Below are 16,698 nucleotides of genomic sequence, written 5' to 3'. Positions count from 1 at the left end.
TTCGTGAAATACTCTTCCACTTTTGTAGTGAGCACTCTGAATTTGGTGACGATGGCGTGGCTTCGGCATGTCAATGGCACTCATCTCCCAAGCTCGTTGAATGCCGAGAATCTTCGTCGTGGTTTTCCTAGTTGAGTGTGATAAATAAACTATTCATATCAAAGGCAGGACCCTTACCCCGTGCTACTGCGACCAAAAACGCAACATGGGGTGGTAAACTCGACAATCTTCTGTTCTTGAGGTCTGAACCAACGATCAGTAAAAATCGTCTCAATGGGCAGAACTCACGTGACTATGAAGATGTGATGCTCTACGTCCTGGTTTGCGATGGGACCTTTTGCAAGAATGAGAAGAGGTGACAAGCAAACTGCATGTTCACTCACTCTGCAGGAACACCTCAAACAAGGGGTTTCACATCAATATTCACGTGCCGGTTTCTACATCCACTATTAAGCGCCAGGATCGGGTGCAATTGCATCATGCTGTGTTAGTACTGGAAGGAAGATCATTTCTAATTCAAGTTGATATGTACCACTCAATATTGCTTAGACTTCAGGTCTTACTGAACACAAATATATCAGCGGGACCATGACAACTGCACCAGATATCACATACGCAGGCGGTGCTGTAAAACAATTTCAAAAATTGTGTCGATTAACCCTGCCTTCTTCTGAAAGTATTTGGGCGACCCTGGTATCCGATGAGAGAAGCCTGCTTCATACGTGCGGACGGCAGAACTCATAGCTTCCCTGATGGCAACTGCGTTGGGAGACGCGATTTACTGCTGAAGAGCAACACGAACAGGGTGAACAGACTCCTGCGCAAGTCCACGACGTTGCTAGTCGGAAATAATGACAGCAGCTATGATCAATAATGAGCAGATTCATTGCAATGTGGCATAGAATCTCACCAGAACCAAGCTGCATAATCTTCTCCAATGTTGACGACCTGGAGGGCTAGTGAACCTTTCAGGTGAGAATTGTGTGCATGAGCTGTGAGCAATGGGACATGCCGAAAATCCGAGTCCTAACGTGGACCACATCTGATCTTCTTCGGGGCGGTAGCACTGATGAATCATGATCAAAAAGCAGAAACAGTCCAGGATAACTCTACTTGCATACTGGGATTATCAAGACATCAGTGCTCGAGCCTGACAGAGGATCAACACACTCACCATCTGTCAAGGGATCAGCGACATCTTGCGCCAGTGATGCTCGAGGTCAACAGAAGATAAACACACTCACGTCCTGTCAAGAGATCAGCAATGCCTTAGGTCAGCATGCTGGCAGAGATGATCTTAGTACTACGTAAAGTAAGCGTCGAATATAAATCAGGAGTTTCGAAAAAATTCTCACTACAGTATGTGGGTACCATAAACCCAAGTCGTCTACAATCTGGCGGTCAGATGTCCAAGATATGTGGGACGAGATTGTCTTGGAGAAGTCAAGATACCGTGCAAGTGTCCTCAATATATAGTTAGTTATTTCTCGCCACAGATCAGTGAGATTTGAGGAGTTACATTTTGACTGCATATTCCATGCACAGCTCCAAGGTGGTCCGCTGAGTTGAGACAAATATCCGTTTGAGTGTATCATCATCCAGAGTTTCGGCCATCCGCTTGATAAGTATCACGCAGTCTGTATAGTCCTTGTCCATATCTAAATGTTGGAAAGCAGATAGTGAATTGATTATTAACAACTCGAGAATTAGTTGACTGACCAGGCAACCATATGTGACATCTCGGAGGACGTTGGTTGCCCTTGCAGTTGTACAAAAGCTTTAGTTGTGTCCCATTGGCGAATCCTTCTTTGGCATGCTGCGAAGCCAGCGCTTAAGCATATTTTCTCGATACTCCCTTACTTATCAGCTCTGCAAATTCATCATCGTACAGAGCGTCGAATTTAGTGAACAACGCTATCACTGCAACTAAAGATCAGGAATGAGTTAATGGTACACAACAGCAGATGCGAAGGCTTGGTGTCGCACTGAGAGAGAAAATTGACTTCCACTTCCGTGAAAGACCTACCATCCCCATCCATCGGAATGCAGTACCTATGAAAAGATCTGAGATGGATCGCGAGGGTAATGAATTGGAAACAGTACATAGGTATGAAGAATAAAAAACGCACTCTTGGGATATGGCTTGATGATATCTGCACTGTGGGTTATGGATGATTAATGACTCGGTGATAGAACAATTTGAAGGTTCATGCACATGAAAGACTTTGAGCAGCAGTGTGCAAACATCTACCCCCGAGAGAACTTCCGTGATGAGAACCATCGTTGACTCGTGGATAAGCACATAGCAATCTGCCTGAAAACTTGTAGTATGTCCTGACTCACAACCGCATGCATAGTAGAGCTTCACCACTGGACGGCGTAGATATGGCTGTTGTTCAGCTACCAGCTCTGTGATAGTGCATACGAGCGTGAAGGACGAGACCTAGAAAGCGTCAGTTAGCGTGCGTCTGCCACATACTAGTTGTAGACTGCCTATTCCGGGCAACGTACTAAAATCAAGTTCAATCAAGAATTTCGATGGTATGAAGAGCCGGACGATGGCGGCCGGGCTCTAGTAGCACCCTGTGATGTGACTTGACAACTCGAACCATGTGCGTCATGTGAACCTTCACTGGCCTCGGCTTAGGCAACATTGATTGCACCCGGCCTCGTCATTACCTGTGGAGACGTACACATTCAACAAGATAGATTGCATTGGTTATCAAGAAATAAAATAGGAGTAGCATACATAACATAGTTTGACTTACAACCAACTTGAGTGACATGGGAACGGCTACAAAGGGGGGGAGGGGGGTACAACTACAAAGTAAGAGTATCACATGAGTGACGATATGTCAGAAGAGGCATATGAAGTCGACAGCCAATCATCGAACGAGCCCACATCGTTTTCAGGCAGACGTGATGCACACGCCATTGAACTTCCGGAAGATACACCTACAGTGATGTTAGTGTCGAAAGAAAGAAGTATAGCTGCATGCCTACCATCATCGGTGTGCTCGAACTCAGACATACGGGCTATAGCTTCAGAAAGCATCTCCACCTCGACCTGCGCACGCTGCTTCTTCAGGCCCAGGATATGAATATCGGATTTGAGGACGACCAGACTCTTGCATTCCTTTGTTTTGAAGCCATCGCTATTGCACGAGGGCTTGAATTCTGCCAAGGATGCACTTATGTAGGCACGATATGTGGTGTTATTGACCCATGTTTTCAACAAGCGAGGTAGGGAGAGAAATTGATCGTCAGGCTGCAAAGCGTCGCGTTAGAACCCCTCCCCCTCTTAGCATGATTAGCACTCACCCCTGTAAGGTATTCATGGAAATGAACAGCTTCTGGACGTGGAGAACCGAATGGTATTCGGCTTGTGTCAGAATCATCCAGACCATTGCCTTGCAACACAAGAAGCCATGTGTTGCATTTGTCTCGTACATCGCATTTGGGCATGACCTGTATAGGTCAGACATCATCGAAATTGACCGGGCTGGGCGTTGCGTATTGTATAGGTCGGACATCATCGAAATTGACCGGGCTGGGCGATACATATGTTATACACGTGACATCACCCACTGTGGGTAGCTTCTTTGGACATTCTGAGAACAAATATTGAGCGACATAAAAAATTCGCAAGGTGTTGCTCACCTGGAGAACTTCTACGTTCCAACTCTTCGCACAAGTTAGCAATAGCAGTACTAAACAATGAGATTTCAGTTTGAGCCCGGTGCATCCTGTCCTCCAACCAACATCTCCCTTGCGAACAGGATATGATACAACAGTCATGTTCTCGCTCGAGCTGCATTGCGACCTCCCTGAGGCTCACGTCAAGGAGAGCTATGAGATCGTGGGAGTCAATCCATCCAAACAGCACAGAAGCTGTGACAAAGAGGGACTCTGGAAGCTGAAAGTAAAGTTAGAATACTACAATAATCATATGGCCAACGCTCACAGTGTCATGCCCCTGTTTCTGGAGCCAACATATCATGGCTGTCTCAGTCTGTTCAATCCCAAGAAAATGAGAGTAGGAAGACGTTTCGAATGTAAAAGGAACGGGGGAACTGGTGTTCACCATGTTGAAGTTAGAGTGTAGTAAGAGAGAGGCTAGAGGGATGTTCTCACGAGCGTTAGATGCCTACACAACCTATTCAGTCGTTTAAGAAGCGATGGTGATCAAACGATACGATGGCGATCAAACGATCAAACTCTAAAAAACGGCAAAGGCACATAATCAGTATGTATCCTGAATGACTAATCGGGAAATACTTGGAATCAGCAGCGCGGGCAATGACTTCACGATCACAAAAATGTTTGTCCAACGGAAAACAAAGTACATTTCAGAACGCTCATTGGAGCAGATGTTACATATACAACACCGATCTATATAGGACTCGTTTTCAACTGCGTGAGGTCGAAGGTCCCCTGGGCCGGCTGATGCGGAACACATCGGTCTCACTGCATATTGCATTCCCATTAGCCACAGTAGTCACAGAAATCATATCATGTCAACTTACGTGAGAGTGCACAAAGCTCTCATTTGAGTCATGAATATGGCAATGTCAGGGTCTTGATCTTGCTGGAGGAGCATTACAGCAGTCTCGCGGAGTTCACTGTGCACTTGGCTCACAGGCGGATAGTGTGGCATGGCCTCTGCGGTACCCCAAATGCTCACGAGCTTTGTAAGGAATGATTGGTAGCACTAGTGTGACGATAAACGCAAGTGAAACACATAATAGGGAGTACTTACACACGACCCCACCAAAGCCAAAAAATCTACTGGCAAGTGGGCAGCGTGTCTAAAGATAGCTGGCCCCAGATCGGCGATAGTGAGACGAATACGATTTGTTGTGGTTGTCCTGTACGCGATATGATAAACCATCTCCCTTGCTGCTTGATGGATCAAGAAGGCGTAAAACCCATTAATCTGCAGGATACAATCAGAGTATGATAATGAAGGAAAATTTGGAGAACTCACTCGGATTGGGAGCAAATGTGCATGCGGCCGCGTGAACATCTGCAGGAGGGTCAAGATGCTGTGCTTTAGAGTCAAGCCAAAGAAGTTGCCGAGCCCAAAGATGCAAGCGTCGTTCATAGCGTAGCTGATCACCCGACGGTTATCATAGAGAAACTGCGTGATCCACGGACTCGCCTATTTGAAATAAGACAACGAAATGAAAACAGGAGTGACACGTACGAGTGCCAATACTTCGTTGTGTGTCATCGGAAGCTTGGAGTCTTTGCTTAGCACTAGAAAATATTCAGTCTATATAAAAAGGGATAAAAAGTAAGTCACCCACCCATTTCCAAATCATGGGAAGTGATGTTTGCACGATCTAAGCACCCAGGCCAGAGACTGCGAATGAGCTCAAGTCTGCGTTCGCCATAATCGGCATTAGTGAGAAGGTGAGGATTGTCGGAGTGACCGCAGGATATAAAGATCCTCAGAAAGATACGCAGGTATGCGAGGGACTTGCACCAGTTTGGACAAGCCCCCATGATTCTGTGGAGGCTATGTTCAGCCTTAACCTTCTTGGTACGGACCTGCCGCTCAACTCCTGGCGCTGAGGTCATGGCTGACGACTCGACCCAGGTAGTCTGGAGGATGGACTCTGATTTGTCGATTGCCCCTTCATCCAGAAGGTGTTGGTACCCGAGAGGAAATTGCGCGAGATGGATGATGGTCGAAGGTTGGTCGACCTGGCCCACACCAACCTACAATATTATAGGATGAGAATAGGATACATTAGATGATTGCAGGCAGACTCAGACGTACATAGTTATAGATGCCGTGCAGCATCTCATCATTGCCTGCCCTACCTTTCAGCCACAGCAAGTTCAAGAACGGCGCAGCAATTTCTTGCAGCTGCACGGCAAGTCAGTGGGAAGGCGTGGTGCAGTAGAGGTAGAACTTACCGCTAAAACATACACCGGGACCTCGGTGCTTGGTAGTAACTCGTATGCTGTACTATGCACCATCGGGGTTTGCAGATATGCGAACAGACACAACTGTTGCTTGAGCTGGGAGCAGGTACTAAGTACATAGCACGTATAAAGATAAAATACACCTACAATGTCAAGACTGACAGGCGGACACTGAACCATAACATAGATGAGGATTGCGGTGTAAAGCAAATCGAGTAGTACTTACGTAGAGAGGCAAAACAATGGGCTGATGGCCCAGTGCCAAGTACCCTGCAAGCTCAACAGTGGCTAGAGGGACACCCTGAAGCAATCAGTGAGTAAAGTTGTCCAGCATTGCAAGACAAGAAAACTTGCAGAGAACGAGAAGAACCCAGAGAGCATGGGGTCGAAATAACAAGCATCAATGTTCATCGTATTCTCTGAGTGATTATCGAAGGTAGACATTGTGGTGGAATAAAAAAAACACATCAGTACGATGCATTTTTAAGGCTTATTGAGAAGGAATATTTGCGCACGGCCCCAGCGGAAGTTTGAATCTGTATTTTGAGAATGCTAATTGTATATTGCCGTCAAATAGTTCCTGTTGAATTCAGTATGAATTAGGCTATCAGAGCGACAACATAGGCATACCTTAATTTAGCTGACCTTATTACACTTAGCACTTCAATTGGTCAGCGCGGTGTCATGGAAGTAGTAGGGCTTATTAGGTGTTACATTGGATTAAGTTAGATTATTGACACGAGGCCCCGAACGAGGACTGGTCATGACAGTGCCATCGAGAAGTCGCCGTCCTTATTACGTGTGCCATTGGGGCGGTACAATCTACCTTGTTCAAGTTGGCTGCACCAGGGCGTTGTCCTAAGTTTACACCAACTTAATGTGACTCTGAGATGCTAGTTCTCGTAATCTAATTCTAAGTCACTATTGTACATCTCGTGAAACTCAGATAACAGCAATTCACTGCTGGAGCCAAACTCTTGCTCAGGGAGCTCGTCCCGATCACAATCGGAATTATCCTCCTCTTCGTCTTCATCATGACTTTCAACTTCCTCATCATCTCCTAAATCTTGAACATTATGCTCGAACCCCGCAAGGCATTCATCGTGAGATTCAGCTTGTAAGGTATGGTGGTGCGAGTAAGTATGCCCCACTCCAAGACCGAAGTGGAACCGCATTAGCATATCGTGGTCCACGAACCTAAAATTACGAACTAAATACAAGTCATGCGTGAAGCAGTAGCATTACTCACCGGTTAACGTAGTATGCGCACCAATCATCCTTATCTCCTGCGCATGCTGAGCGACCTGATCCATCAGGCCGTCGCCTTTTGTGAGCAAAAGAAGGAATGATATGACAGCCCCTAAGGACGTCGGTCGGATCCAGAAAGTCAAACGAGTGTTCATCGGCCATAGACGGAAATCGAACACGATCCATGGTTGAGGTGTCCCAGGTAGAAATCTGGTCTATGGGCTCGTACCACCGAACCCATAGAAACTCCATTCGAATCGGTGTATAATCGACCATACCGACTCCAATGAAAATTACATTAGTATGATAAATACCCAGTACCTTGCCATAAATAAATCTGTGACCTCGGGGTCCCATATCGTTTTCGGCGCGGAGGACCATAATGTTGCAGTGGGAAGTTCGTGGGTTGATGACGTCTTGGGCTCGACGGACATTGTAGGTGGTATAGTTAAACCTGGCAGTGTTGTGATGGTACATTCGCTCGTCTTTGATGATGATTGAATTGGTGTGATCTGACTCTGCAACATTCCTTGACATCGTGATTCGACGTAGTAAGTGAAGCTTGAGTTTCGACATGAAATTCTGTAAGAGCAGGTGTTAAGGATATTTGCGTGGTCATAATGAGACTGACCTTGATAGCAGGATCGCCTTCATGAAGGCGCAAGTAGGATCCTATATGTATAGGATGCTTTTGCGTCAGGCCTATATGGTGATGAACGTCCGGGCTTCTCGCTAACTCCGTGATTTCGATATGGGGGCGATAGACAATCCTGTCACCCACGCGCCGAATACGAGTCTGGCGGTGTTCAATCTGAGTCAACTGTCTCACAAATAACTTGCGATCCGTGCGGCGATAACTGGCCTTAGGCAACCGGTGTTCAAGTTCACCCTGAGTACTAAATAGTTAGTTATGTTTATACACGAGGAGCAGGGACTGACTGGTTCACTGCTGTACGAGTCGGACGTGCCATACCGCCGAATTGTAGATACATAATCGCCTAAAGCGTAGAATTTATAAGTTTGGAAGTTGAAAACCTTCGTGCGCTGCCCATGATTCAGAGCGCCTTGCTTGCCCTTGCGCACACCATTTTGTTTGGATGCTTGTCTTGCATGGCGTCGCGTGCGAGCCTCGACTTCCCGATTAAGTTCGCGGGTAGTGTAAGCGGCGCAAACCTTGGCTTTGAATTCACGGAACTGTTGACCAACTGCTGAAGTGACGAGATCCATAATGTCAAGGGTTAGATCGGAATGCATCCGAAGTTTAGCTAGCCCGTGCCAATGCGCCATCGTAAATAGCAGCTTGAGGACGATCGTGTTGTGCGGTTCCGGAAGAAGGCGGTCAAAGACTGGGATAGAACACTGCACATCGCGTCAGATACTGATCTGCACCAACGAAGATGAATTCATACCTGGAGTAAGTCTTCGAAATTGCAAGCCGCCATCCGCTTCATCTCTGAGGAGTTGGCAGAGAATTTTCGAATGGTCGCCTGGCCAAACATTGGAGTTTGTCTGTATCTAATAGTAGAAATCAGATAAACGAAGCACCGCTACGATGATACACACACCTCCGGTCTAATTCATGGATAAGAGATTTATCATGCACCAAAATGATGCGCAGCAAGTGAGTAAAAAGGGACTTCCAGACGCCGATCTCGAACTCATGTAAGAGATTGACAACAAGCGCCCAGAAAATATTGAACCCCAAGGGACCAAGGCGATCCGAGAATGCGTTCTAAAGAATGATTAGCCATGGTCTGTTACGAAAATGATTCCAGCCTCACCGAAGTAGGCACCCATGAATGTGGTTTAAGGATACGTTCAACTGGCGCACTGCCGACCGCTAAGTTCTTGTCGTAAATCAGTTCACGTGCAGTGCCCACGATATTTCGTCTTCTTTCATCATCGCGAGCCAGAGTCTCGCGCTGTCGACAATCTTGAGGCTTACCCATATTCTGAATCCGGTGCTTAGGTATCAGACATCGAGGGCATGGACACCCTCCTAAGTTCCGAACTGTCACTATAAGTACCCTGGAGAAATCATATCAATAGTGTTCAATATCAAATAGGAGTTTGCTTACTTCTCTGGATAGTCCGCAGAGTAAGTGAAAATCCTCGGGTAGAATCTGCGCTTGATGCCATCACAACAACAAATTACAATACCGTGCTCGTATGCCTCGAGAAACTCATCGTCCAGTAGAATCTTCCACTGCACGTGAAAAAATTCTCTGTGGCAGTGAGTTGCACATTCACTAGTCATTCCCTTCCCGCCTGTGAAATCTTTGAATGAGTCCGGAAGCTGAGTAGTGCGGTGGTAAGTGTGATGTAAGACGCAAAATGTGAACAAAACGTACCGTCTCGAAGTACGCAACGTGATTACTCAGATTACACGATGGCTTACAACGTCGATACTTGGACTCGTTGCCAAAATACATATAGGTAGGCCATAGTTTTGCATTGCCGAACGACGTGAGTTGCGTGGCATCTGACCAAAACATAATGCCAGCTACCACTCGAGGCAAATTACAACCAGGCTCCCTGGGTGACTCTTGCAGCTCTGTGTGAGCTTCATGAAAAACTGGCGATGTATACAAGTCGCCGTGTATGGCGACTTCTGCGTCTAGATGTGGGGGAGTCCAACGCAGCTGATACGGCTCATAATGAAACAGTTTATCATCTCGAGGATTTGAGAGCTTCTCCCGCAAAACAGCCACCAGTGAACGGTGATATAGATGTGCAGCTTCGTATGTCCGGGGCCCTGGTGTTTGCGTGGTGCGGGAAAATGGTACTTCGATGGAGACCGGTGTTTTATTCCATCCTGCGTCTTTGTCCTGCCATTCTGCCTTGTCTCCTTTGTCGTATTCATTCACCCCCAGCGTGGAGTTGATGTTCTTCCAATGCGTGGATGTCACATCAGAAGCGCTGAAAGTACTGGCACTCATTATGTCCAATAATTTCGTATAGTCTGCTTGAGACTTCTGAAGTCCCTGGTTCCAGTACCAATCGCCTAGCTGGAAGGAGGAACAATTGGGATAGGGATGGTAGAGGGAATCATTACTTGAAGTAGACGGTTCCTGGGGGGCCTCAGGAATAAATGAGAGGTCGGCCATGGTCATGTACTCTTCTGGATCATGGGATGGGGGCGTAGCGCAAAAATATTGACGCACTAGCCCAAATATGTTCGCAGGAGTACGGAAAAATGAGCGCGCCGGTAAGCCTGGGCGATCTTCTGGACTGACAATACGTCCAACAGATTGCAGAAGTAGATCACGGACTTCCGCAGGAACAGTAGGTGGGGGCTGAGGGAGCACGTCCCTGAATCTCTGTGGTAGTCGTCGGTTCTGACGTCTGGGTCTCTGCTGTGCCAGACTCATGTCCTCTTCATCAAGATTCCCTCCTTCGAAGTTACGATGATGGACGTCCACGGAATCCTGTGATGGATTGTGTGGAGACACAGGATCTTCAAGCCGTGAAGGCAATGGTGACGCAGAGGCTTCATCAGCAAAATTGGCGCGGCAAGCTGGCAAGACATTGGGCAATGTAATGACCACAGCAGACTCATTAGGAGCGAGTGAAACACACGGCTTTTTCCTTTGAGTAACAAAATCCTTGAAAGACGTCAACGCCGATGACAGACACTTTTTGGTTTGGGTACATGAACACTGGTGTTGACTATAGTGATTCTGGGTCGTGAAAGTTCGCTTGCATACACAAGTGTAACCGGACATGAAGTATCGACTAACGCAAGTCTTGTGCTACTGAAGGGGTAAAGAGTCCCGGCAGAGAGTCAAGATGATAGCGCAAATAATTGCTGATCGTTGTAGTATTTGGTAATTAAGGCCAGGAAGTTCAAAGCCTCTGCAACGAAACAGCCAGAAGGGGGCAATATAAAACCGCCCTTATTGCGGCATGATGTCAGGAACTCGATGGCACTGGGACGACCAGCCGAAAGGGTGACCTATAAAGTGTTCAGCCACCATCCCACTAAAATTAAAATGTCCGCACCATCATCTCCAGGCTCATCTTGCTCGATTTTGATGTCCGAAGATTTCAAACCCGACCCTAATGTGGTGAAGATGTTGGTGACGATATTGATTGCTCGCCATGGTGTACTTCACTTCCACGGCCAGACAGGAGAACTGGCTACATTACAATGGTGAGTTGTTCATCAACAGAAAAGCCATTAACAAACGTACATCGAAACGATAGGCCAAGCACTCGACACGGATGCAAAGTCCACCCATCACGCTGGAAGGCTTATCGTCAAGCGCATAACTTTCGTTATCCCTGTTGCCTGTGCGCTACAGGTGGGAGATATGTCGAGGTAGCTGTGTTTCAGCGAACTCAAGGGATATGCCAAGGGGAGTACATCGCTGAGTGCGCGACCAGCACGTGCGGCTACTTGTGTGAGCTAGCTTCCAAGCCAAGTTAAATGGTGACTGACCTGTTATTTAGTAAATATTGAGAGATTTTTCGGAAGAGTGTGTGTACCAGCTGTATATTATCCTCGAAGAGGTATGTCTAAAATTACGCACTTCCTCAGGTGCTAACATGATCAGGGATTACCAACGGCCCTCAGCCCTACTGTCGCTTTCCTATACATAATGTCAACAACATTATTCAAAGTGAGCAGAGAGTATCTCACAATCGAAGTCGAGTAGCGATTCGGGTGGAGCATCCCCTGGTGATTGATTTCTGACGTCAGGGTCTGTAAAGTCGTCATCTGTATTATATTTGATAATATTGCGCCGAGTGCGCACACTGTCACCACTGTTACGACTAGGATAGGTCAAGCTCTCCCTAGGCGGAATGCCTAATCAGATAGCGGGCTCGCTACTGGAGAGACAGGTTCACAGCTTAGCGGAATGCTAAGGTATCCTCCGACAAGCTTGGTAAGCGTGGTGGCTCGTCAAGCTGTTGGGCTAACGGAACTATACGACTAAAGGTAGCGTCGGCTTGCCTTTAGGTGCGACTAAGACTGAAGGACTGGGACTGTCTTTCAGAGGAAGTTCTGGGGAAAACCTAGTAGAATCAAGTACCGAAATACATGATCCTGTCTGCTCTATATACTGTCGTCCATGTGCACAGACCAATACTACGTTCGGTAGGTAAGTATGAGTGTATCCATACACGGGCATGTTATCAGATGCCATGCGGGCGATTATCTATACATGAGGCGTTCCATGCCTCTTCTATTAGTCCTCAAGGCTAAACATTCCTTGTAGTCTAACTGCACATGCTGCGGCATGCGGCTTCTCTTCTGACCATGAAGCAGAGCTTCTCCATGATCCGGGTCGAGGACCGTCTAGATGTTGCCTAGGCTGGTCTAGGTCACCTAACGGCATCCAGGCTGTTTCTAGGTGTCTCTACGTGTCTCCGTTGAGTCGGTAAGTCTTCCAAGACAGTGCATATGGTGGGATAGGGGCTAAGGTCAGGATGACCTCTGTATGAGGGGTTCCGGTTACATGTTATTGTAACAACCACACCTTCAACATACATCATAGTATTAGGTATAGTAAGTATGTAGTTCAGATTATCATTACTACTACTCAATACAAGTTTGAACATCAAAGATGAGAAAAGATAACACAGCTGACCAAGTAGGGTTTATATACGGACTGGCTATAGAAATAGAACTCCGCCGGCTGTACCCGAAGTCATTCAAATCGGATGACTTACATAATAACAGCCTCTTCGAGAGCTGAGCTATATTATATACTACCAGCATTGAATGACCAAAATTTAAAACAAAAGTGTGAGTAACTTGGTGGGTTCAAACTCTAGAATTAATATTTGAATATGCTACAGAATGCTACAGAGCATTCTGTAGCATTCTGTGATGAATTACGTTTCCCTGACAGTGACTTTTGGTGGCAACCTTTGAGGCGAGTTGGACTCGACGAGGACTACTAAATAGAATGAATGATCTCAGTCTTTGGAACAAGAACTCTGGTATATTAGATCTCTACCTACTACTAGTAGGTAGAATGAATGTACTAGGCAATTGGTACTGCCACTGTGAGCTTGGTAATGAAACATAATGACTCGATGATGGGACTTCAAGTACTAGTCCGACGGTGAAACTTGTTCAAGTTGAACTCCTGCCAGCAAGGGCGATAGTAGTTGCCTGATTGTTGCAATAGACGGGGGTAGGTAGGGAAGTGGTCTCATATAACTCTTTCAAAGTAGGAGCTGCAGGTATAGGATTCTAGTGAGTGAAGACGAGCGCACGCAGGGAGTTCAACGAGCTATAAGAGAATTTATTATCTCTGTACATGAGTAGGTACCCATAAGAGCATCGTAGTAGTAGGTAGTAGTAGTGCATACTAGTACCAAGGTAAATACTAAGGTAAGAGTCGTACTAGGTTCACATCGAAGGTTGCATGGGTTCCACGAGACAGATCTGGTCGAAGCGAAGAGTTAAAGCAGTACTAATAGTATCTGGATCTGTAAACATCTCCACAGTATTTTTTTTGATGTTGCACTTCGCTATAGTTAGGATGGCCCCGCGATGCTCCCCGTCCAAAATAAGGCATTGCTGGTCCTTTTTACGCGGAGGAGCTGGACTGAGGTCATGGGCAGGAATGTGATAGTGTTGGATGGCGGCCCCTGTGCCATTCGACGTGCAAAATGCTGCTATGCAATTCTCAGGTGCAGGTCCATTCGCACCACAGAATGGGTCTGGACATGCGGTTGATACGAACCGCTTGTGTAACCTCCCCCCCATGAAGCTCGGTGAAACTTTCAACAACACGTGATGCGTAAGGAAAGTTGACGCAAACTCCTTCTTCATCAACCAGGGAAGTGGGCCTATGATAAAATTAGTTAAAATTGTGATGCCTCCATCAAGGACTCGCCGTCGTATTTGACTTGCTCCTGTCTGACCTCATTGTCCTCCGGATTCACAGTCCAAGGGTCAAACATTGACTCCGAAGATGAGGTGGTCGAATCGACGGCCAACAATTGGTTTATCGCACCCTCAACAGCCTCGGGGTTGGCAGTCCAGGTGCTCAGGGCGCTGGAAGGCGGGTCGCTGGAAGATGTGAGAGAACTGGAGGAAGCTATTTTCTCGGGTGGGGGAGTGATACTTCGAGGCGGTGGCTTCAAGTACGATTTCTCCCGCATTTCACAAAACGAAATTAAATCGTGTCTTTCGAGTATTGTACCATTCAATCACATTCCATAACTTGACAACGATTAACTATCTTAGCGCAAAAACAAGGGCTTAGCTCACCTAGTGACAACTTCAGGGAGTTTGAGCAGTATCCGCTTCTGTCCGGGCAGTGCAACAGAACAATGCTCTCTCCCGATATCGTATAGCGTGGCACGGTAACCCTTATGCTGACCTTGAATGACAAATACTTCTTTGCCGATGACGTTCTTAAAGGTATCAACGGTCGCATTGTGTGTCTTCACCACGAACCGCATGGGAATGTTAATCTGTTGCCGATTAGATATGTTCGAGTTGAGATGATCTGGACTTACCAATGAGCCATCAGTTTGAGATAACAGGGTCAAGCAAGCAGATGGAAAGTCGACGTTTTGCACGACCCCTATACAAAGTGTTAGATAGAGTTAAAACATTGTCTGTTCGTACACACCTCTTCCTTAGTTGCCTCTTGACAAATGTGAAATATGTTATCCGACATTTGAACAACGTGACCCTCCAAACCCAAGTATACACCCGCTACAACTCGAACCAGATCGCCGAGCCGAAACACACGCTCCACGTCCCGAAGTCGAAAGTCTAGTGTTCAATGTCGAAGTTCGAATGCGAATTCCAAGGACACAGAACCTGACGCATGATCGGTCGAGACAACCTTTCCTATCTCAGAATACATCTCTGCAGAGATGACCCTCGCCTCGTTGCCCACGCGCAGGAACTGCATAGAAAATGCCAGCTCAGTGCGTTTGACGAAGGGCGTGTCCCATCCAGATTGCAAATGCAGTCGAATGTAGTCGGGATGAGGGGTGGTAACAAGCTCTAGGTCAGAATGATGAATTTTTTTAAGCAACAGCCCCATATAATATCGTTCTCCTTTGAACGAACATCCTACGACTTTGCCGTCATGAGTTATGTCGGATACTGTACTATTTGCCGGAAGTTGACTTCTGTCTAATAGTGCAGCAGATTTTTCAAACACGGGATAGGGGAAATCCTGCGGGGAGATTAGGACCGCGACAAAGTCGTCAGACTGCTCAGAATCATAGACATAACCTATGTCGCCTTTGTACTTGCCACGTTGAACGATTCGCACCCACCCCGGGTTGGGAAGTTTGGGTCGTTCACGTTCGACCGCTTGACGTTCTTTGTCTGAGATACGAAGGTAATCTCGGACAGATTGTTTATGTGCCATTGGGAGGAATGACGCAATGGTTTTCGGACTGTCAGATACCACATATATCTGGCCAGGGATCCAAGCTGAAACGGTAACGGGGAGTCCTTTGCTCCGAAGGTGTGAGGCGATATAGCCAGTCGCAGCTCCTGTGGAGTGCCAATGAGTGACACAGTGCTATGTGATAAGAAAGACGGACGTACTGTGAACATGCAGCAGATACATCCTGCTTTCAATCGTCCCAGGGCACCAGGCGGCTCTATAAGGAACTTGAAGGCGTCTGTCTGATGACTTTGACGTGTTGACGTGGTTGAAGATATTGTCGACTGCTGCAAAAAAAGTCTGTTTCCCTGACGGTCCTGGCAAACTCGTGACGTTTGGTGACCGAAGAGAGCGACTGCCCTCGCCGTCATCGTCGTCATCGTCGTCATCGTCATCATCATCATCCTCGCTCGAGCCCTCATCTGCTTCTACGTCGATGAAGGGATTCTTCGACTACACTGCTTTTAGTATGCATTCGCCAAAAACTACAAATTTCACTTACTCTGAGTCGTTGACACGATCGGCAACTTGGATGACTCTTACGAGTGTCTGACGAGCGCCCAAGCGTCCTCGATGCAGATACTACACTAGAATCTTCCAGTGGGCTCGCCATATTTGATTGGGAAGAGGCCTGAGGTACATGCTTAGCGTACAAGGCCTGAAGATTCACCAGGGGTGTTGCATTATCATTTAGGTCGTCAGCAGAGAACAACGCGTCTCGCGCGTCCTTCCAGTCATTTGCACAGTATCTATTGCCAAGGTAAGATATAAATTCCTCTTCCATCTGAGGGTAGGTCATCTCAGTGGTGAGGTACTGGAATAGAATGCGCCATGCGCCTTCATCCTCCAGTGGAGATGTGCCTGTACCAATGACAATCCATGAGTGACTGATAAATGGCAGCATCGCAGAGTCAGGACTTACTTTCACCTCTAACGCGCTTCGGGGTAGGTTCGTCATCACCATCAGATGACGCCCCGGGCGACCCAAGTGCGCGTTTTAAATTGGCCCGTGCCAACATAATTTGGAGCCTCGCTTTTGAAATTCGTATGATCAATTAATTGTCTATCATAGTGAACGCAAAAATATCACATACAGTTCTATGATCTACTCAAAATTTGTTCTCTACGCTAATTTTCACTA

At 46.8% G+C, this 16,698-nt stretch overlaps 3 protein-coding genes across 3 annotated transcripts; 1 reads left to right on the top strand and 2 right to left on the bottom strand.

Moving 5' to 3' along the window:
- Positions 1-2,836: 2,836 nt before the first annotated feature.
- HD556DRAFT_1449135 (uncharacterized protein) lies at positions 2,837-6,378 on the bottom strand (the record flags this gene model as incomplete). Its single annotated transcript, XM_041307553.1, has 16 exons — positions 2,837-2,955; positions 3,004-3,268; positions 3,322-3,468; positions 3,499-3,611; positions 3,661-3,916; positions 3,965-4,073; positions 4,527-4,711; positions 4,760-4,936; positions 4,988-5,161; positions 5,207-5,259; positions 5,310-5,724; positions 5,786-5,875; positions 5,926-6,030; positions 6,082-6,105; positions 6,161-6,235; positions 6,277-6,378. 16 exons carry the CDS (start codon positions 6,376-6,378, stop codon positions 2,837-2,839), a joined length of 2,409 nt encoding a protein of 802 aa, XP_041154456.1.
- Positions 6,379-11,283: 4,905 nt separating this feature from the next.
- Positions 11,284-12,884, top strand: HD556DRAFT_1313027 (uncharacterized protein; the record flags this gene model as incomplete). Its single annotated transcript, XM_041300748.1, has 9 exons — positions 11,284-11,335; positions 11,487-11,585; positions 11,635-11,694; positions 11,739-11,804; positions 12,001-12,071; positions 12,268-12,287; positions 12,405-12,566; positions 12,684-12,694; positions 12,808-12,884. 9 exons carry the CDS (start codon positions 11,284-11,286, stop codon positions 12,882-12,884), a joined length of 618 nt encoding a protein of 205 aa, XP_041154455.1.
- A 662-nt stretch (positions 12,885-13,546) lies between these two features.
- Positions 13,547-16,576, bottom strand: HD556DRAFT_1313026 (uncharacterized protein; the record flags this gene model as incomplete). Its single annotated transcript, XM_041300747.1, has 9 exons — positions 13,547-13,989; positions 14,157-14,329; positions 14,414-14,619; positions 14,665-14,732; positions 14,777-14,926; positions 14,975-15,664; positions 15,719-16,010; positions 16,060-16,418; positions 16,480-16,576. The coding sequence occupies 9 exons, from the start codon at positions 16,574-16,576 to the stop codon at positions 13,547-13,549; spliced, it is 2,478 nt and encodes an 825-aa protein (XP_041154454.1).
- Between the last annotated feature and the right edge of the window lie 122 nt (positions 16,577-16,698).

This window comes from Suillus plorans (genome assembly GCF_016647745.1).
Source record: "Suillus plorans strain S12 chromosome Unknown HD556scaffold_84, whole genome shotgun sequence".
Classification (NCBI taxonomy): domain Eukaryota; kingdom Fungi; phylum Basidiomycota; class Agaricomycetes; order Boletales; family Suillaceae; genus Suillus; species Suillus plorans.
Note: the sequence above shows the minus strand (reverse complement) of the source record. Positions and strands in the feature narration are given on the sequence as shown.